The sequence below is a fragment of the Athene noctua genome, chromosome 3 (assembly GCF_965140245.1).
Source record: "Athene noctua chromosome 3, bAthNoc1.hap1.1, whole genome shotgun sequence".
In the NCBI taxonomy this organism is placed as follows: Eukaryota; Metazoa; Chordata; class Aves; order Strigiformes; family Strigidae; genus Athene; species Athene noctua.
The window spans coordinates 44934337-44957755 of record NC_134039.1 but is presented as its reverse complement, the minus strand read 5'-3'; the positions used below and the strand labels follow the sequence as shown (position 1 = coordinate 44957755).

Genomic DNA, 23419 nt, shown 5'->3' with positions numbered 1-23419 from the left:
GTGGTCATATGATATAAATCTCAGGCTTAATGATCTGTCTTCTAAAAGACATCACAATCCTGAAAGCAAATTGAAACAGTTTAGATTAATCTAGTGTACTGCTTTTTTGTAAATGTTTCCATTTTACTGGATTTTTCTCAGCAGTTTCTGAGTCTGGTATATTTGTTAAAATAGAAATCCTGTTCTTGCTGAGAATGAGGAAGTTAAGTTCTGTATTTATGGATCTATGAGTCTATGTTCTTATGCTTCCTTGAACTGTTTTGCTACTTCCCTTTAACTGTGTTTTTCCCACAACAGAGGACAGTTATGTCTTGCTCTATTTAGTGTATTCTGATTTTCTACTGTTTGCAGCGTAGGGGTACTCACGACTTTTGAGGTGCCCTCGAAAATCCTACACACTAAATCACTGTATTTTAATTTAGTTTTATTTTTAAAGGGGGGGGGGAAAGGATTTTAAAGTGTACTTTTAATAAAGTGAGACTAGAATTTCACATTTCATTCTTTTTCATTAACATTTATAGGTAGAACATTCTCTTGTGTCCTGTAAAAGTTCAGGGCACATGTACCGAGTTCATATCTCAGTTGTTCACACAACTTTTTTAGTACCAGCTGAACAAATAGTGCCTGTTTTGTCAGAAGGTCCTTATACTGCTGTGTTATTCTAAGATGTCAGGTTTTCTGTAACCCAAAATATTCACAGTATTTTTTTTTCGTTTCTACCACTTCCATTTGGTGCAAATGGGAGTGTGCAGTTTTCATTAATTAAGCTTTTTTGGTATAGCATACTATTGCAATACTGAGATAATAACATATAATCTAATTTATAATTTTAGAAATAATTTATCCTTGACTAATACTATATTGATTATATTATTTTAAATATACTTCATGTTTTGATGGGGTTTAGGTGAAAGAAAACAAACACTGAACACTTTCTCAATGAGGGATCATTTTAAATGTTGGATATAAGAGAATTCATTATGATTTTCATGCTTTTACAAAGCCGTTACAATAGCATATTGTTTTAAAAACTGTAACAGACCAGTTGGTACAGTTAAGCAGTTAAAAACAAAAAAACTCATTCATATTACCAAAGTTAGCTTCAGGAAGAAGTCAAAAAGCCTTGCATGCAGAAGGAAAGAAGCCAGCAGCCATGTTTCTAGAGGAACAAAATACTCAAACAATCCAAACTCCTGGCTCAGCTATTCAGAACTTCTATCTAAATACTTTTTCTAAGTTAAAAAACAAAATAAATTTTCTAGAACAAAATTGGGGAAATGAATTTTTATTTTTGCAAGCTAGAATTATTTTTGAAATTTTTTTGTTAGCTAGAAGATGGAGGTAGAGAGCTTTTGCAGAGCTTCAGCTAATTAAAAATGGATTTTTGTCTTATAAATGCCTAATCAAATGAAGCCTCTTGTGTACCTACCTCCTGTTATCTACCTGGCCTCTTGAATCTCGATGTATAGCTCTTAAAATTTGGCAGGTTCATTAGCATTTATTGATCTCTGGCAGTTTACACTGGCTGCAGATTTTTCTCTTCAGGAAAAAAGGATTTTATTACTGAACTTGTAGTTAGTGGAAAGGAGCATTTTGGTATGTGCATTTTGGCTTGATTTCAGACCCTTGTATGACATATAGTTGTCATAATAGGAAGCTGCATGTGTTTGTGTCCTTTTACATAGGCTGTAGTTCAGGATGAAAAGTAAATTGGCTCATCACATGTTTACCTCACTCATGGGTTGTGGGATGCTTGTTGGTTTTTAATTTTCTTTTTAATGAGATGGTTTTCTTGGTTCTAAGTGGTTTCCTGGAATAATTTTCATCCTGTTGTTCTAATAATTAAAGGATATTGATTAGGACTAAAAGTAGAAAGTGTTTTCTGCTTTATCTTTCACAATGAAAACTGGGAAAACCTTATAAAAGTCAGCAAATGGGTGACCAGGTGAAAGGTGAATGCCTGCTATTATCATGTATTTTGCAACCCTTAATAATATGGTAATATATTTTTCCTTGCATAATTGTAAAAGAGGATGTTAGGACAAAACTAGACACTCTCTGGAGAAACAATTCCCTACTCTCTAACTAATGCAAACCTACAAGGGTTTCTTGTGTATGGAGAGTTTTGAGAGATGTCTGTGATAAAAGTTGCTAAGATCTCTCTGGAAGCAAATGTCAGAGGGGAGTTCAGCATAATTTTAGATACCTCTAGTGTGGACATCCAAATCTAAGTTAGATGCTTAAGCTTTCTTTGTACCAGTGGAGAAAAATGGCCACTGCTTCTCTGATTTAATTTAAATATCTTGATCCTAAAGATAGATTGGATGTGACTTTTTCCTTCCTGCTGTGTATAAAGACATACTGAGTGATTTAAGGTAGTGAGATCAATCCCCAAGGTAGTGAGATGAAGTTGTTTATCTACATCAGATGCCAGAAATATCCTGGAGAAGACCAACTGTTAACTTTCCTCTCTCCTTCTAATCTGGTGGGTTTTTGAAGATGCTAATGAAAAATACTGCTGACTGCGTCTTTCTCCATTTACGTAGTTACTGCTCATCTGTACTTAATTTTACTTTCTCATGTAGTCTCCCAACATCATCTGTCCTCAGCACAGAAGCACCTTATCTGTCACCGTTTACACTAGACTCTGTGGGAAGTCTCCTACACTCTCTCTGTATTTTATGGAGTAAAATGGGGGAAGGGTAAATTCAGAAAAATTCTGCATACTGACTTTCTGCTAATGTGGGTTGGATCCATGGACAGCTTCTTTATCATATAGGTTGTCCAAATTTTAGTCAGTAAAACGCAATTCCAGATCTTTAAGGTTATAAAAAACCTTCTGATGTATAGAAAATAAATTGTCTTTCCCCCTATCATCAGTCTAGACATGATGTATAGTAAATAGGAATGGGTCATATTTTTTTCAGTTGTACCTTTATTGTTTGTACTTTTAATAAAAAAACAGTTTTCACTGTTATAGCAAAATCTCCATACTTTTAGTGTCCTAACGAAAATGTAATCTTTTACTATACAAATAACTTGAACAAGCTTATTCCTGGCAGCAGGTAATTTTAGAAGAAAAATAGGAAGAAATTAGATTGTGTAAATATTAAAGTCAGCTTTTAATCTATATTGTATCAAACTGAACTGTGAGTGTTTAGATTACAGTATAGCTGGTGTTTTTTCCCCTGTTACAAATTTGCTGGAAACAGCTTATTAGGGGACAGATTAATTAGCCTTTAGTGAATTAATACTATCATCCTACTATATAAGGTACATGATTAAAATTTTAACTTAACTTGCCTTTTTTTTAAATTAGAAATTCTCAGCCAATTCCTCCGCCCAGTAGAAGAACAAAAGTTATTCGTGATATGCTTCACATGAACAATGAGACTTTGTTAGCATTTCAGAAGTCAAAAAGAGGCATTACTCGTATTTATTAATTTCAGGGTTCTTTCACATCACAAGAGCAGTGTAGAAGGATTTGAGATACTTACTGTTATTCTGTAGGAATTCTGTGTTTATTAATATTTGCTTGTATCTGTACTATGTAGATTTGATTATCAATGGTTTATGTAATTTTTTTCTTAATACTGCTTAATGACTTCAGTAAAAGCTTTTTCCAAGAGTAGTCAAACACAATAGAATATATTTGTAAGGATAGTCCAACACAATAGAATATGCTTGTACATGTATAGTACAATATGTTTTAACATCTACTTTGACTTCAAAATCCGATTTTTTTCAATGCATGCAAAAAATTGTTGTTGTTGTCTTTGAAGTCTTATATACCAGTTCAGTACAGTTTGCCATGTAGTGCTTTATTTTAAGACTTATATTCAGGGTTTTGTAAGACAAGCGCACAATATATTAAACTTTAATTACAGTAGAAGTTCTAATGACTACTGAAGTAGAGAGAAACATTCATCAAGTTACTCAGAATATAATGTAATTTGGGTGTGCTATAATTTGTGCCTAAGTAATAAGTGTACTTTTTTCCTGGATAATGCTGTAGAGGCTTCTGCCACCTAAGCTTTATCAAATATGACATCTCCTTGCAGTTATGACTGACAGGTATTTTTGGCCAAATTTTTCAGGTCTTTTGGAGGTGTATCAGAGTAAATAATTTTCCACTTTTTGCGAGCAACACATGTCTGAAGTATTTGGTTTTTCAACATCATTGCTAAGAAATGCTTAATTCTGCGAAGAAATGTCAAGTGTTTTAAGACTGGGCATGTTATATGGCAACTCATTCAACACAGGAAGTATGTTCTAAAACTAATGGTTTTTTTCTGTCTTTATATGGTAATTGATTTTATAAACACTTCCAGAGAATACCAAATCCTGTGGTTTTGTAAGTATTGCATGTATTATTAGTATGTTAAAAATAACTTTCACTGATGTAAAATATGAGTATCACCTTATAATAGGGCCAGGTTTCAGACAGTACTTTTCTTGGAGATAAGTGGTGTTGAGACGTGATGGCCATGCAACAGTGGTTGTTACAGCACAATTCCTTCTATGGCTAGAAACAGGCCTTTCTGTGATCTAACAGGAATTTCAAGTCACTGAAGACATAGGCGGTCAAATGACTATCTTATAAATAGAGCTCTGAAATGTTTATTGTGAGAACAGGAAATACTTTTAAGAAGATAAATTTAATGGAATTTAATTTATTTAAAAGGGAAAATAATCACAAAAACTGAACTATCATTATTTATTCTTTAGAAGCATTAAGTGCTTTAGAAATTCCTCATAGAGAACAGCATTTTTAAAAGTAAGTTTTCAAGTTTGAGCAATAGAAAATACTGAACACCAAGCTGTTTTTTACAGCAGCACTGAATTTTGTTAATTCAGAAGACTGACTCAAGGACATTCATAAAAATTGAATTTATTAAAATTCTATTTCAGAATTACCAGTGGGTATTTTCAAGAGGAAATTTGGTTTAAAACATCAGATTCCTTGACTTCAAACACATCTCAATTTTTTCTTTATACATCTTCCATTCCTTGCTAATAGCGTTGCACTTTTCTACAATTTTGGAAAATCCTGGAAATCTGATCCAGGAATCATCAAAGCCACGGAAGAACAAAAGAAAAAGGTAAAGACATGATTTATATCAAACTTCTTCAGCAGCCTGCCACCAGTTGGGCAGCATAGTTTGTTGTTCAGTAAATGAAATTTCAGAAAATTGTTGTATAACAAAAGATCTAAAATGTTGAAAAGTCTTCCACGTTTCTTTTCTCACATTTGGAGTATATGTTCAAGTCTTACTGGTCTGATGGTGCATTTTGGTCGTTTTGAGTAACAATATAAAATTGCAACTTAAATTTTCAAGATAAAAAGTTTAAAAAGCGGTTGGGTGAAAATGAAAATGTGAAGTGCCAGAATTTTACCTTACTGAAACAAATAACCCATTATGGGAAAACTGTTAGTTAATTTGATTTAATAAAAACTTTCCAGACTTTTAAGCACCTCTAATTTTCCTTACATTTGTGTCTAAAAGTATTAGGCTGATGAACATTTTGCGACTAAAACAACCAAAACCCCTGGAAATCTGGGCTGGCATTTTGTTTTGGTATAAGTATTAGAAAAAATATGGATGATTATTGATATCTTTCTAAGATGTTATAACTCTATTATTAGCATTTCTGATTTCTTTTAAGTGCATTTTTCTTAGCAGCCAAACTGAGCAATGAGTATGCCAAAAATACACAAGCAGCAGAAGCATTTTTTTTTGTTTCACTTTGGTTAAGTTTCCTAGAAGCTCACATCCCATGAAAAGTGAGATTTGAGCTTCTACTTCATGGTCATTTGTGAAAACACCCATGCTGATCGACATCAGACCACTTGGAATTATGGCCTTGTGTAGGAATGAAAACATAATAGCCTTTAAAAGGATGGTTGCAATACCTGAAATTATTTTTGTATTCTCCAGTGGGTTATAACTGAGTTGCTAGTTGTGTGCAGGATTACTCTGCGAACTCCCTTTCTGTTACTGCAAATTTGCCAAAGTAAATTCCAGACTAAATTCTCTTCCTTCAAGTGGACTAAATTAAATAGAATAGTCGGCAACTGCACTTTGGTTTGGATTCAGCAAATTGCACAAGTACGCAATTAATTTGATCTAGTTGCTTAAGTAGTTAAGTGTGGTTACAAAAGCCTTGCTGAACTGCATAGGAATTGTAAAATGCAACTTCTTCAGGCGGATGCCTATGGGTATGAATGTTTTGGATTTCTTAAGTTGCAGCTAAGCAAATTGTACAATGATCTATTATTGGGGTATAAGCCACTGTAGGGTGTGTGTCTTACCTTCATGCAACTTAGTGCTTTTTCCTATTTTCATAATTTGTCTCCAGATGTTTAATGTTGAGTTAGCCTTTGGAATAAGCAAAAAAAACCCAAAACACCTCTTTTAATTCCACATGACCTAGTTAAGTATCTTTTTGAAAATGTATAGTAAGAAACAATTTCAGATGTTTATTCTTCTGATATGTCATGTCCTTTCTTTTGTGTTACAAAATAACCCAAGTGACTCTTAAAATGAATAAATAAATAATTTTTTTTTCGGTAGTTCAGAAGCATAGAAAATAGACCCAAGGTTTACAAAACACAACATGTGGCTGTAACTTGAGTGCTTCTGGCTCTCTGTTATAAGCTTTGATGAGAGTTATATTTAGAAGTGATTTATCTGCTCTTGATCAGTTCTGTTCTCCTGAGCTTTGGGATCTTGCTTGTGGACAATACTGAGCTCCAGTGTTGAGCATCACACCTTGTATGTTCCTTTGTGCACCCTTTCGTTAGTCTGTGGTATAGTGTATGCTCCCACTGAAATCAGAAACTATGAAATTGTCCCAGGTATCAAAAGCCACACCAGCAGCATTGAAATCACAATAGATATGTCTTGGGGTTTGGGGTTTTTTTTCTGTCTGGTTTATTTACAAAAGTTAATCTTGTGAGGGAGGCACTTTAATTTCAAGTCCTGTAGTGGGAAGTGTTAGAGCAGTGAGGGTTGGCATAGGGGGAGGAGAAAGGGACGTAGAGTACTGAAGTTGGCAAGCTGCAGGAGGGACATAGAAGGGCTTGTGAATGGTTGGTTGAAGAGGGGAGCTGAAGGGTGGCAGTGATGGAGGCAAGAATACTGGGCCAATAAGAAATGAACTACAACAAATGAGGAGAAAAAATAGTCCAAACTTTAAGAGCTTGGAAGTGTGAGAAAAAAGGATTGTTCCTCATTTACCTGAGTTCAGTAGGGACGCTGATTTACCCCTGAACTGCAGACTGTAGCTTTTACTGGTTACTTTGAGGAAAAGTTCCCATAAATTTTTCTGAACCAGTTATCAAGTGTAGTGTTTGGGAGGAAAACTTCTATGACTTCAGTCAAGATACTCACCTTAATGGTCATCATCTAGTGAAGGAAAATTACATCTATATTGCTATGATGAGAAAATAGTTGTAAGGACTATTTCATTGCTTTTGCAGTTAGAAACCACCTTGATGCATATGATACACATGATTTGAAAGGGAGCAGTAGATTAATCTATTTGCCATTAGGCTATGTACTACTACTCTGAGCAAATTCCTTCTGGTTCAAGGAAGGCTGTTCTGGCAAAAGATTTTCAGGATATTTTCCATATGTTGCAAATGTTATTTAAGTCCCACATGGCATAATTTCAGCTGCTGAATTTTAAAAATTGTTGGAAACGATTTAATGGAATAATAGGTTCTTTCTGTTGCAGCAATGAAGTGGGTATTGAAGGAGTGTATAAAATTAAAAAAGCTATCATTTAGTGTGAAGGTATAGGTGTGCTTTAACTGGTATCTACTTCTGTGTATTACTTTGACCCATAAGTATAGCATTATCTGTAAGAGGAGGTTTGGTTTGCGTTATTTCTTTTCTTTCTTGAAGCTTCAACATCTGAGGAAATAGGTTAATATAGATTTAAAGGCTTTGATAAGATACTTCTGGAAAGAAGTCTAGTTTTTGGACTGGCTGATCCTGCTAGCTAGTTTTATGTATGTTCCTGTTTGGAAATCTAGCTGCATTAATTTTAATATGTTAAACAACAGGTTAGTCAAACTGGTGCTAATTACTGTGTGGGTATATCAAAATTAATATAAGCTTGCTTTTTCTCTAATCAAACCTAGATAGAGTAGGAATAAGTATAAGCTAGAATTAATTTAGAAGCAAATATGCATATTGGTTTAATAAATTAGGTCTAAAATCAGTTTCAACTGAATTTTAAGTTGTTCCTGTGTGTAGAAAGTACTTGGAATGAACAGAGTTCACAACCCTGGGTCTTAAAAGCAGCTATTATATGGTTGTAAGCATTTGCTTATATGCTAAATTACAGGTTTTTTTCCCCTTTTCTCTTTTTTTCTGCAGACAATAGTAGAACTTGCAGAGACAGGAAGTCTGGACCTCAGTATATTCTGCAGTACCTGCTTGGTAGTGTATTTTTTAATCAATTGCAGCACTGATTTTTTTTTTTTTTCCTTTTTTTTTAATGCTAGGCCAAAATTAGAGTTCCTATACTGATCAGGTTTTTGGCCTTAATAATGCAGTTTCAAGGGCAGGATTTATTTATAATCTTTAATTTAAGCAGTGTTTTCAATTAATAATATATCTGTACACAAAAAGCCCTGCAACAGTAAGAGGAAAAAAAAAAATCAATGTGGAAATAACTTGCCATTGTCAAAATCCAAGTATCCCATATCTCTACCAAGATGGTTATACACCTAACAAGTTAGGAAAATCAGAGGTCACATTTCACCACCTCTGTAACTCACAGTAAAATTATGTGGTGCTTCGAGGAATTTTTTTTTTTTTTCTAAAAATCAAGCATATTCGTCAATTTGGCAGTAATCAGGAGAGGGGGAAAAAAAAAATAATTCTGGTAAAGTTTGCCAAATTGCGAGCAAATACTTTTTCTTGGACTAGTTAATACTTAGTTTCAGCACAGAAAAATTAAAAGAAAACAACTGCTTAAGGAAAAAAAAAAAGTAACCATAGTAAATGTAATGCATTTCTTTTTTAGAAAGTTACCTAGTAAATGTAAAATTATCAATGTCATCAGTGTTACACTGTAATGCTCTAACCTATGTAGAACATGAATGATGTTAATATTCCTAAAGCTGAGCCTGGTAAAATAGGTACAGATGTGACACCTTAAAAACTGTGTGTGTATATGTATATATCTCATAATGCTTTAATATCAGTTCTTTTTCTACTGCCACTTTATATTTGTTTTGAAACATAACCTTTTAAATAACATTGTTGGGAGTAATTTAGCATTTTTAATTCCACCGGGTTCTACTTGTTGAGTTATATTCCTGTCTTTAGAAATTAAGCTGGAAGAGTTTATGTTAAAACTCAGTTATGAATGATACTGACAGAATTGTGGAACTCAAACTCATTCTTTATTTTAATTGTTAAAAAGCTGAAATGAAGCTGGTTGCTGTACAAAGCTCAATAGTTAGGTGACAGGAGAACTTTGGGAAGAAAAAAGTCCTTGTATAACAAATAGGATGAAAATAATTTCAGCGTGGTTGTATAGATGCTTGTGTAAATAGTGTATAGCTGAAGCTTAATAGCTAAGACTCCTTTAAAAATTAGTATCAAGTTTGAAGTTCTCCAAGGGGTTGAAAACAGTAAAACCAATTCACATTTGAATTCAAGGAGGTTTTCTACATAAAATATGTCAGGGTTTTTTTTCTTTTCTAAACAAATGTTAATAACCATTACAGATACGGAAACCAGTGAGGTCCAAACACTGTGGTGTATGCAATCGATGTATAGCGAAGTTTGATCACCACTGCCCATGGGTGGGTAACTGTGTAGGTGAGTGGTTTGCAAAAATACAGTTTTGTCTTAACAGGTAAAGAAGGGAAAAGCTTCTGAAATTGACTCTGGGTGTTGGACAGAGCTTTGACTATTCTGATTTTATGGTGAAAGTGACTTGGCTTCTGCCAGAGACTGAGAAAAACTGTTGAGGACTTTTTTGGTAGAAAGAAAACCCATTTTCAACATAGAGCTTAATTTTTTTTTTTCTGCATGTGATTCTCTGCATTATTCTCTTTGTATTGTCTATTATATACCCATGCTCAAAATTGCTCTGTGTCTAATTCAGTTTCCGATGCATATATTTTTATTAAAAGATGCAAAGCTTAACTGTTTTTTAATATCTACAGAAAAGGCATGTACCAATTCCACAACTGACTATTATCCATTACAAGATACAAATTTCCATCTTTACCAATAATTTTCAGTAATTTAATGGGAAACTGTATGTATTCAGATGTGTCATGATTGTAACAGTTAGATACAGAATGACTTCCTATTGAGGTATTCTCCTCTCTTTGATCTCCCCAGGTAGTCATTTATTGTCTCCAGTAACGATGAAAGGAACAGATATAGAACAGGGATAAAGTCTCTAAATGCTACTATTCCCTGTCATACCTTTTGAGAAACTTATTTGATAGCCGTTATTATTCAGGGAGCACTGAAGACTTCAGAGCTAGGAAATGAGTGCAGCTTGCTTCACTGGTTTATTTTTTTAGGATACAAGCAAAGGCAACTTCAATCTTGGGGAGGAATTAGGGCCTGGATTCATTGACAGCTGGAAGCCAATAAATGCTTCATTGTAGTCCTTCCAAATACATATAATAATGGATAATCACAGTAGTTTGGTCTTACGATCAAGAGTAAAATAGTCAATGCTAGTATTTGAATTGTAATAGAACATCACTAAAGTGATGAGATGGACTTACATCACTCCCTTCTATTTTATATTTCCTACTGATTTCCTACCTGAGCTACTCTTCATTTATATTTTAGATGTTTTACAATGAAGAACAGATATTTTTAATTAAAACAGGCAGGGGGGCATGGGCTCGGGTTTTGGAGGGTGTTTAGTGACTGTTTTGCGAGAGTGCTGAGGAGTACTTGTTAATGGGACAGAAAAATCCAGTATTTTAATCGGTAACTAGAAAACCATAAAACAGATGGGGGAGGAAAGATCTTTGTGAGTAATAGGAGAGTATGTGAGTAACGGTATTAAGTTAGGTGGAGAAAATGTTTTTTAAAAATGATGGAAAAGCAGAATCCTCTTACTAGTGGTCTTGTACAGATTGGGATAACTGCACATAAAAATAAACATTTAGGATGCTTGAAAGTATGCTGGGAAAAAAGTAATAGAAATCACACTATGGGAACAGCCCTGAACTGGAGGGGGGTGATGGTCTAAATGACCTTATATGGTTTCTCTGTCTCAGACTGGTACATGGTGACTCCAAGCATAGGATTACAAAACAGAATCCATTCTTAAAACAGCATTCATGGTATGTTTGCCAAAAAGGGAAACATGAATCGTGCTTTTCTGGAAAGGTGGAATTTGGAAATGTTTTGTGTAGACTTCCTTCAAATGTGTTAGAAGGATAAGGATTTTACTAAAGATAGGACTGAGAAATATAAGAGTATGTACAGACACTCTAAAATAAATACTTTGTGGTTAAAACTTGGCACACAAAGAGACTGAGAGAGAGTATTTTTACCATTCTGAAGAGGTTGACCAAAAAGCGCAGACTATTTGAAAAACAAATAAATTGGCAATTGAGGCGATTTATTTTCATCATACCTGCAAAATTTTAGTTAAAATTACAGTGAGCAAGTCTCTCTCTTTTTAATGGAGTATCAAAACAGCATTGTGGTTTTTTCAGTTGATTCTTTGAAAATGAAAAATAACAGATTTTATTAAACTTGTAGTTGCATTTCAAACACAAACTGCAGACTTGCAACAGAAATTTTGTTTTCAAGTAATAGCATGAAAGGAGTTAGAGCCAAATTTTAAACTGTTAAGTCACATGGTTTATGCTGATGTACTGAATTATTGTTCTAATAGCAGTGACTCAGAAGGTCACTTATGTATATGAGAAATTATTTGATGGTTTAGAATAATGATCACTGTTCCTCCCATTAAAGGTTCTTCAAGGAGCTAAAAGTAAGACATGAACAAACTGTCTAAATGATGCAATATAACTCCATCCATAAAAAGATCAGTTACCTTTATTGTATGGTACTGCTTATGTATAATATAATGAAAGCAATTAGAAACAATTCTTACAGCATTGTTTTAACTGTGGATGATAACCGGCTGTGTGCCAGTCCAGGGTGAAACTGTAGGGAATAGTGCTGTGTTTTGCCCAATCTTATTTATGATACAGAAGAAAGGAAGTTTCTCCACTTTGTTCTTTCAGTCTTTTTTTTAATTGGCCAAGATTGTACCTGTGTCTCTTAGTTTTACATGATACACATGTATATTTTTACCAAATACAGATGAATTTCCTGTTAAACAGAATTTGGTTTAGTATTATTGAGGGTGCTGCTGAAAGAAGCATCTCATCAGATGCCTCTCAGATGGACCTCTACGTCACGGTTTAACTTCTGTTTTTTTAAAAAAAAGTCTTTTGTGAAACTTAATGGTTCTGAAATTTAGAATGCAAATCAAAGTGGTATGTTGGGAACATTCCCAACACTGTTTCTCATATGCTTTTAGTTGATTGAAGGTAATCTTACAACATACTTTATGTCTGAAGAGGAAATGTCTTGTGTTTAGTCTAGCTTGTGTTGTATGTGTATTTTTTCCTTATCTCTTATTTACATAGTCTTTCAGTTCACTTGCTAAAAGCACTTGATTATTTTCTGCCTCCAGAGGATGCTCTTGTTTTAGCAGGCAAAACATTTGACATAATGAAGTAGTAACTGCTATGCTGCTGGTAGATGATGACAGCCAAATTTTTTTAGCCCATTATCATCTCTGTTGGTTTAGTTTACAGCCTAGAGCTGTTGGAAGGTTGCAACAGTGGACATATTTTACAAACAGAAGGAAGTCTGAGTACTTCAGAATTATGATGTACTCGCATAAGAGACATCTTTTTAGCAATATTAATGTTAAAAATAGATCAGTCTTCTAGTAACTGAGTTTTCTTGCATTTTAATTCTGTCTTAAGCAGAATGGTTTTTATCCCATTCATTGTTCTAGCCAGGTTGTCAGGCCTCATCTGTTCAGTTACATGTATTTGTTTTACAAGTTCTATTACGTATTTAATTTTTAACTAACTCCATCAAGCAGGTTTAAACCTAAGTTGTGGGTTAGCTTATTATCAAGAGAGGTTGTATATTCATATTTCTGTTTCTTTTAAGAAAGTGAACTCTGCAGTCTGATTTTTTAATGGAATTTTTAAAATATTGATGTGTAATTCCTGTCTGTTCAGGGCTCTGCAACAGCTGTCACCAATGTTGTTCTATATATTGTCTATCAAGAATTTTATTACCTCATGAAAGAGGTTGCAAATGAAATTCATTTGTGTGAATTGCAGCTGTAATGTGACAGATATTGAGAAAATAAAACATTGCTGCTTTGTCTGAGAAGTTAAAAAAACACACCAAAAACCCACAACTGAGTAAATCAGCTAATTTCACTGTCCTGAAGTTACATTGGCTTAATACGGGACAGTGATGTTTCTGTGTACAGTAATAAGCAGAACTTCTAAGCAAGCAATTGAACTTTCTAGTGTAGTGTTGTCTGTCTTCTGAAAGTGTAGTAATTTGATCCCTGTTATGCAAATTTAGGAGCAGGGAACCATCGCTACTTTATGGGATACCTGTTCTTCCTGCTTTTTATGATCTGCTGGATGATTTATGGATGTATCTCTTGTGAGTAAATGTAGTTTTTTTGTTTTTTAAAAATGTCTTATAAATACTTTGTTTATCTCCTGGTATGGATTTGTACAGATTTCTGTGTTATCAGAGTTTGGGATACCTTTATTCTGAAATTGAACTGCATATTAGTAATTATCTGTGTTGGGTATTTTAAGTTAGATGATGATGGGGTTTTTGTCCTAGATTTTTTTTTTTTTTTTCTTCATCACAGCCAAGTATGTGCATATGTATTCAAGGAGTTGGGAAAGGAAGAGAGAGCAAGTAAAACTATTTTGCCACATTGTCATGTTCTTATTTAATACGTTCTAACGTGGGCATTATGTTGATGTACAGTAAGCGTATCTTGAATCTTCTGTATGATTTTTGACACTTTGTTTTTTCTTCAGACTGGGGTTTCCACTGTGAGACAAGTTATGCTAAGGATGGATTTTGGACCTATATTACACAGATTGCTACCTGTTCTCCATGGATGTTTTGGATGTTTCTAAACAGTGTTTTTCACTTCATGTGGGTGGCTGTGTTACTCATGTGTCAGATGTATCAGGTATGGAAGAGCACTACATTTGTAATGCTAAGTCTTGGGAGTGACATAAGAATATCAAATAGTTCTGTCATTTAAATTTTAATGTTCATTATGCAAGACCAAGTGTTTAGTCTCTCAGGCACACTGGAGGAGGCAGGCATCTGTTTGTGGATATTAGGCATCATTCACTTCTCATTCACTTGTGCGGTTTTTTTTCCAAGAAGTTAAAATACCTACCTCTTGCTTTCCATTCTCAGAATGACAAAAAGGCCAAACAGACCAGAGAAAGGCAATCAAGGCTAACAGAGGATGAGATCTGTCAGCTGGACTTGGAATAATAATGCAATACGTCATTAGCAGGAAGAGGGTGGTAACTTCAAAGGGGATGCAAGCATTTCTTACGCTGCTTCAGTGTGATTTCAGATCACATTAGTGTACATCTGACCAAACGCAAGTTTTTCTTTATCTTTTTTAAGGAAAGACAAGTGATATGAAAGCCTTTAAGTATGACTTGAAAGTCTTTTAGTATGACTTGTTATTAACAAACCGATTTAATCTTTCCAGAGCTCCTGGAAATAAAAATAATCTTCTAACGCTTAGGTAAAACTTTTGAGGAAATACTAGTCCTCCTTTCTCTACAATATTCATCATTTACAACTTGTATAAATTTCAGAATCTTATATGTGTAAGCAAGAGCCGTTCAGTCTTTGAGGTCTTTCCTGCCCAAGACAAGTGAGCAGAGGTAACTACATGTATTTCAGGTGGCTTTCAAAGCAGTCTAACCCATCAGATGTCTAGCAAAATAAGCATGCAACTTTCCAGAGAGCCTTCTGTCGTACTTACATCAAGATCTGTTGAGGATTCCTGTTAATACAATCTGTGTACAGATGAATCTTTGGCTTATGCTGCTTGGAAAAATACATGTCAATATTTTGCACCATTAGTATAATTAAGCAAAATAATTCTATCATTTGACTTCTTTAATAATCCTGGAAAAATGAAAACCGAACACACAGTCACATTACTAAATTTCCTAAGAGTTTTATGCATAGAAAACTTAGTATTGTTCTTGCAAATCTCTTTGAAGTTTGCCATAGTGATGAAATTGGTAAAGACATTCTCTAAATTGCTTCTTTTGATTTGCAACTGCACAGCCTCTACTCTTGCTACCTTTTTCATTTTTCTCCATCATAAAGTTTGGACTTGTCCATCTTATTGAACTAGCCAGAATAATTGTCCAAACACTGCCTACTATCTTAGAAAAATAATTTCAAACCTTTACTTCCTACTTCAAAAGTTGGCTGTTGAGAGCCAGTTTATGTACATAGACATGAAACTTCACTGGGTTTCACGGAGGCAAAGAAAATGCTTGAGACAAGTACATCCAAAGGAGGCAAGCCAGCCCCAGCTTAACTTTTCAAGTGTTCTTGCTTTTGTAACGTGCAACAGAGTTGACTTCCTGTACTTCACTGGGAATGCAAGATTTTTATCTTCCTGTCGTATAAGGCTGCTAAGGGAGTTTTCACATCTTTTTTCCAATTACATCATATTACATTAAACTCCAGTTTTATGTTACGATACCCTTTTAGGCTAACATAGTTGGAAAGCTGTTGCAGAAAATCATAGCCTTTGAGCCAAATGATTCTGTAAAATGAAAAAACACAAGCAACAAAAAACCCCCACCCACTTTTTTTCTGGTCTTTTTTTGTCTCACAGACAGAAAAGTTGTTACTGCAACACTGGAGCTATAACCAGAATGTCAGGAGGAAAAGAAAGTATTTCAAATGCTATGTAAAGTAACTCCTGAATCTGTTATTTATAGTGTGCTTCAGCTGACAATATAGTAAAGGCATGTCCATCATGCTTTATTTCTGGTCACTTTCAAAATTAAACCTTTTGCACAATCTGGTACAGCTGTTGTATGGTGTTTTATGGTGTGACCTGATAATTTCCCCAGACAAAAATTCCTTCCTTAGAAGAAAGAGTATAAACTAGTAAATTCATCCTCCTTTTTCAGTCTGGCTCATGCAGGGCCTGTTTGCATGTTCTCACATGAGCTAAATTGTTTACTCTCTTTCCTGTCTTCAGATATCTTGCTTGGGTATCACGACAAATGAAAGAATGAATGCAAGAAGATACAAGCACTTTAAAGTTACAACCACATCTATTGAAAGCCCGTTCAAGTAAGATTTAAAGTGTAAACATATTTCTTATTCATGTAGCCTTGCATACATTTGAATTGTGCAGCTTGCTGAAATAACATAGCTAAATACTTTTAAGAGTATTTTCACTACTTAGAATGCTGAATCTGTCAGCTATTTTTACAGTAACGTGTTCTATTCAGTTAAAGGAAGTGATAAATGTTTTGTAGTGACTCTGGACAGGGATGGATAAACACAGAAAATAATGCTTTCCAGCAGTGGTCATATTTTGCTGTAGAGTTTATGGGGAAACAAATATTCTCTTTATAAATCAGATGCCCAGACCAGAGATAGTTGCTTAGTGCATGGTGTCAGTGTTGACCTGGATCTTCACTTCCACACCAGACCCTTTCTCCTGAATGATTTTTAGTGTGCTGTTGAATTTTCTCTGTGCAGTAGCTCCCCTTGCTCTCTTTACTATGAGAAAAGAGTCAGCACTTCCTTTCCACTCAGGAGGAAGAGCATGGGCAAAGCTATTTGTGTGAAAGGGAGCAGGGTGTCCCAGGAACTGAAGTGGGTGTTGCATGGGTGAGACATGGGCTTTTGGGTGTTGGTATGTAAAGGGTAGGTTGGGATTCTGGTTTCTGTAGTGATGAGGGTGCAAGCTGAAAGAGGTGGGCTCAGGGATGAAATAGCACTGGGATGGGAATACAGTGGCATGGAGCGGCTTGTGGAGCCAAAGCAGGAAATAAATGAAGGCATGAGGCTGGTGTGTTGGGTTGAGGGCACATTACATACAAAAGGAGCAGCAAAAGGACAGAAGCATGTCTCATTCTGCTGCATATATATGCTGTGTCTGCTGTGGGATCTGCTGCTCTTTCAGGTGACACCCAGGAGATAGGTGTTACTGTTGCAGTTTGATTTTTGTGCTAGAAGAAAAAATCGTGGGATCTTTTTTTAATATCTCTCCGTACAAAACTCCTGGTGGGAAGCAGTCAAGCATCTCTCTCTGGTTGCAGTCTTCTTACAGATTAGAGTTGTGACAAAACCAGATAATTATTTTGCTTGAAGAACACAGAGTGGTCCACATGACAGGAAAAAACTACTGGTTTTATCCCCAAATTAATGTCACATTCAGAAACCATTTACACTGAAATAGCTGCTCTTATAAAAATGACTCCTGAAAATAATACCAGATGTCTAAAATAACTGACTTGGCATCACCTGTCATATGAAGCATTGACATCGAGGAGTTGTCATCTCCTTGTTGCTTAGACCTGCTCTTGCATATATCATAACACGAGCTTCTCTTCCAGAAAACCATGATCTATTCACCCTATGTGTAATTAAGTTAAAAAACCCAACATGTTGGAATTTTGATGTAGGCATCTTAAATATTTGACACTTAAGTGATTCAACAACAGAAAGTAAGAAAGGTTTGAATAGTTCATTTAATTCAGATAATGTTTTCTTAATTTTGTGTTGTTGAGGGTCTTAATTGATCTTAGACCTGCAGCTGGTGAACCAGTGTGTATGACAGAAAAAGATATTAATAAAAATGGAAGTTATTCTAGGAAGACATTCACTTCATGCTGTTTTGTCTTGTATCCATCTGTACAATTCAACTTTCTTCTCAGAAAAGGATCTGAATTACCATGCTATGCTACGTGGTGGTGCACTGCCAACAGTATGTTACGTTTCTCCATACAGTTTTGGTAGATAGTGGAAGAAAGTTAGTGTCTTAGTTGTGTTCAAGGATCAAACATTCACCAGTCTGGTGACAACTTCTTATTTCAGAGCTTGCTCATCAGCAAGCACTAAGACAATTCTTAACTGAATTGGTTTTCTACAGTTAGGAACTTAAAGGGGGAAGAATTGAATTTGTAGGTAGACAAAAAAACATTGCACTTTGTTAGATGAACTATGATATTGCTTACTAACATGTGGTTTTGTTTTGGTTTTAGCCATGGATGTATAAGGAACATTATAGACTTCTTTGAATTCAGATGCTGTGGTCTTTTTCGGCCTGTTATCGTGGACTGGACAAGGCAGTATACAATAGAATATGACCAGACTTCAGGATCAGGCTACCAGCTAGTGTAGCACCACCTTCATCCTGTGAGCATATCATATCTGAGTGGTGCCTGAAAAATTTTCTCTCTCTCTCTCGAATCCGCATCCCTTGAAGAGTAGCATGCTATGTGTAGGGCTGATGATGAATCATAAGGTACCTTCTCTTCATCAGAACTCTATTAACAAAAGTAAAAATGGACAGACCAAACTGCCAAACCTGATAAGGAAGAGGAGGAAGATCGAAAAGGGATTTTAACAGTTCTTAACATGAGAATTATTCGCGACAGCATATTCACAGTACTTGTTGTTGGTTTTTTTGTTTAAGGTCTTTCACAATGGAGCATGAGATTATTGAAGTATTGACATAAGTAGTTACGTTGTGCTCAGCAGAAAAATTTATTTCCCAATATGAATAATTCCACTGAAACAAGAATCTAGACTATAAAACTAAATTTCATGATGGCAGAGTTCACTGATCACTATGTTGTAGTTCCTGTAATGTGATTTTTTTAATACAGATTTTCTGTAGTATTATGTACATTGAAAAATGTGCTTTTCAATACTGTTATAAACATCATGTGGTGGGAATCCACTGTAACATGTTAAGTTATAGCAGTAGGGCATGTCAGATAATGTTGAGAAAAGATACTTTGCCCATATTTTTTGGTGATTGTTTTTGCCTCCAGTTAGTGGTACAACTAAATACTTGTAATAACCCTGTTCTGAGATTATATAGTCTGAAATAAACAATCGCACAAATAAGGAAAGCTCTACTGTCAAAGTTAAAGGCCTGCTTAAATGCATGATACACCTGTAAAACTAGAGTACTGCATATAATGTTCAGGAAAAAAGTGGAAAAAAAATATCTTTGAGTTAATTGTATAAGTAACTTACAAACTAGCAATGTTTCAGTATTAGGTTTGGTCCTTATACAGTACAATGTTGTGTAATTGGAGACATGTTAGAAGAGAAATTGCATGGGGTACACCGGAGATGCAAAAGCAAAAAATGTTAATTATAAAAAGACAGGATAGTTTTAAATTGAATGCAACTGCAGAAGAAGAACCCAAAGTTGTCTGAAATTCTTATTTTGTTTGGATGTAAAATAATGGAAACCAAACTTCAAAAAAAAAAAAAAAAAAAAATCCCCATAATAGCACGCGCGCACAGAAAATGTAACACAACGTTCTGAAGAAGATGGTGTATTGGCACATGGAAATCACCCTTAATTTCTTTAAGTTCTCATGCTACAGATATGTTTGGAAGGTAAGGAATGATCTGAAATTGCATTCCAAAGGGGCTTTTCTTGAATGTGATGCACTGATTTTTGTTACGGTGTTTTCATATACTCATAGTGAATTGTTCACTGCTTCCTTAACTATTGTTTACAGAGAGACTGAGAATCAGGTTAGTTCTCTTCTAAGTGCTGTAGCAACCCAGTGGTTCAAGAAACCTGTGAGGGGAGTTTGGGGAGGGACCTGAAAGCAGATGTTTGAGACCAGTGTAAAGAATGTGTATCTGTATATAAATAATTTATCAAATAGTTTTCTCTCTGTGAGTGTGTGTTTAGTGTATTTAAAGCTGCTCATTTTCATTTTATTCAACCAAAAAAATGTAGGAAGATACCTAATGAGCTTTTAGTGATGTTCAATATTGCTGTTAATAGGCATTACGCCCTGCAAATTCACTGCATGTTTGATGCTTGGCAAAATTAGCGTTTTCTGTAATATGCAGATTACAGGTAATAAAGCAATCTAGTGGTATTCCCGGCCCTTGCCTTAGTAAGAGGAGCAGTGAAACTGTAAATAGTTGATGTTCAGTATTTGCAAGTAAACATTTTTTCTGTAGTTGTTCATTGATCTCAAGACACACACTTAGTTTGCAAGTACCAGATATCAGGGTTTACAGAAGTGCAGAATTAGAGTACTTGAATGTTTAATACTGGAAAAAAATCAACATTGTCTTGGACACAGTTTTAATGGGAGAGGTTTGGGTACAGGGGTGGCAAGAAGCTTTTGCTTTTTTTTTGTCAGACAAAATTTGTAATCCTAATTGAGGACACGTTCTGTTTCAGTGAAAACAGTTAACATTAGTTGCTCGTATTTTTTTTCTAACCAGAAAAGCATTGAAGGCTTTACAATGATGTTTATTTTAATCACCAGTAATGTTCTGCATATTTGTTCATTTATGGGGTTTTTTTCACATTTCTGTTGCGGGTCGGTTGACTTGAAGAACTTCAATCCACTTTATTAAATATCACCTAGCACCAGAAGAGCAGTTCAGTACATGATACAAGTTTTGGTTTGAGTTACCCAGTAGCATTAACTGCCATGAATTGTGTCATGCAGTCCATGTCAAAAATGTTTGCAAAAGAGGTGATCTTTGATAGTACGTAGTGAGTTCTGCACAACTTACTTCTTAATAGCTCTCTGGTGACAGTTTTGTTGAGACCTGCAGAATTTGAGCAAAGTAGGTAGCTGTGAAAATTAACTTGCATATATGGATTCGGGATGTATAAAGTTTCCAGTGCAAAATGTAACTCGTCTTGAGTAACACTGAATCATTTGACGTGAAATCATAAAATCAAGCAGGGGGGAGCCAACTATGCAGCATTTTTCTGTCGAGTTATCAAACTTAGAATTCACTTGTTGAAGCAAAACTGCATTGCTTCTGGAACTTAACAAAGCTGATCCAGACCAGCGGCAGATCAGACCAACTTAATCTGACATAAATAGAATAAATTGGAATTTTGTCTTGGCCCTAAACATGTGCTGTTTCTTTGCAGGTTTCTGTATTCTTTGATGTCCACCAGATTTTTTTTCAGTTAATGTATAAAACAGCATCACTACATTTTAAGCTATGGATTTTTTTGTATATTCTTTATTTATAACTGTGCCAAGTATTATTTTAATACTGTCGAGATCTTGATGTATTACATTGTGAACAAAAAAAAATCTGTAAAATGTTTAATAAAATAGCTCTCCTTACATAAATTAAATCTGTTAAATTTTGTAAGTTATTAATCAAATAAATATTGACTCTTAGATGCAGTGTTTGTCTTGACTTGGGACATGATTTCACACAGTGTTGATTTTTTGCCTGATTTCAGAAGCTGTACTATGAGAAAATAGCTGCCATCTTGCATCTTATTTTAGTAAGGTCTTTCAGGAAAGATTTATAGGTCTTTCAAAGATAATGTGCACCCAGTTCTGTGCTAATGTGAAATCCTGCAAACCACAGTGGGTTTTGGTAAAGTATGCCTTTGTACTACTAATTAGTTACCATTCCCTAATTAGATACTCCTTTCTTTTGAGCAAAGCATGCTGGCAGGGTAACACTTCTTAAGGGAGAATTCCTCCTAGGGAACATTTCAGGTGGCCAAATATGTGTATTTAATGACATTTGAGGTATTTTAAGGGTAAACAAGACATCCACATAGGGCTAGCAGGTATGACCAAGATGTGTGTGCTTCTAGGTGGCACTTGCAGAAGACAATACCTTGGCTCTTCTGGTCCATGCTAACGGTTAGATTTTTGAGTAGAAACAAGGTAACTATCCCAGCTGGAATTTAATGAGGATGTTAAAAAAAAGACATTCTGTGCTGAAGATCTCCATCAGACACTTGCAGTGCTTCATCAGAGAGGTTGCTGCACTTGGGAGGTACGGGTGGGCTCCTGATGACTTGAAAGGAGGTTACTGGGTTTGTTTTATTTGGTAAGAAGCCTGCCCTCTGCACCCTCATTATGGCTGGCTTAGAGTTTACGCCCTTGCACCTGCCATGAGCTGCCTTTAAGTAAAAACAGATGGTTTTGCTATGAAGGCAATATCTGCTTGGAACACTTGCATTTGGATTTTATCTACCTTAGGCTACTGAATGGAGATCAGTAAAAATTGCACCTACTAATTCCAGGTTGAATTTATTTGTAGTATCTTATAAACTCAGTGCTGTATCTTATAAACTTTGTGCCATATTCACATTGCCTCCAACCTTATGTACTACTTCAGATCTCCAGATCATGAAGTCACAGTATTTTTGAGACCAAATTTCTCCTGGAATTAGGGCTCCAAACTGAGACTAACTCAAAGCATTACTCTAGCCTGGGCTGAGCTTTTGTTCATCAGTGCTTTGCTGCAGCTGAGAAGTTGACAGTAACCAAGTGAAAGCACTTCAGTGTAGGGTACACGTTTCTCTTGACAGGTATATTGTTTTTGTAGTCACAAATTCTCTGTATTCCTTTTATTTATTTTTCTGTTGTTAAATAAGTTGTTGGGATGTAGAGCAGTATGGAGCTGTGAGTTACTGCTATGACTCCCTCCGGGAAATTAAAGGAAAGCCCTTGATTTTTAGCAGTTTTAATCACTTCTACAGTTCATTTTTTGAAGAATTGAAAGCTGTATTTTATAGGTAAATGAACAGTGTGTTAGATGACTCTTTTTGTCAGTATAAACTGCACCTGCAACTCTGCTAATGTGGTGGGTTTAGATCCACTACAGTAGCTACGTCAACTAATGAGGAGTGGTTTCATCGGCTCACTAGTGGGTCAAAAGCCTTATTTTGGTTTGTCTATTGACCAGTGCCCCTCACCATCTTACATAATGCCTTTCCTAAGAAGAGAAAGCGCTTCCATCAGGTAACAAGGCTATAGAAAGGGAATATTTTCATTGTCTTCATGTCCTCAGCTGCTGGGGCCTGGATACCATTTCTAAGTTAGAGCTGTCCTTGCTCAGGTTGGAAGAGTCAGAGGGAATCAATCCTCCCTGCACAACTATCAAGGTAGTTGATAAAAAAGTACTTTTTTTTTTTTTTGCTAAGGAGAAAAGTATTAGGATTATCAGTACGAGTAGCAGGACCAAAGGTTTCTGCCTAGGTTTTGTGGGCTGTGTTCTTGCTTGCTGTCTTACTCCCACCTGAAATGTATGCTGTTTCTGCCTCACTCTGTTCTTTTTCAGTTGTGATCTTT

The 23419-nt window shown here is 35.3% G+C and overlaps 1 protein-coding gene across 1 annotated transcript in view; it reads left to right on the top strand.

The window, feature by feature from the left end:
* Positions 1–23137, top strand: part of ZDHHC17 (zDHHC palmitoyltransferase 17) — an 82167-nt gene extending 59030 nt beyond the window's left edge. The window contains exons 11-17 of the mRNA XM_074902828.1: positions 4978–5102; positions 8388–8450; positions 9749–9842; positions 13632–13715; positions 14108–14265; positions 16333–16427; positions 18350–23137. Of these exons, the coding sequence (XP_074758929.1) occupies positions 4978–5102; positions 8388–8450; positions 9749–9842; positions 13632–13715; positions 14108–14265; positions 16333–16427; positions 18350–18488 (758 nt within the window). The 3' untranslated portion in view covers positions 18489–23137. The remainder of the gene's footprint in view (positions 1–4977; positions 5103–8387; positions 8451–9748; positions 9843–13631; positions 13716–14107; positions 14266–16332; positions 16428–18349) is intronic.
* Positions 23138–23419: the final 282 nt, after the last annotated feature.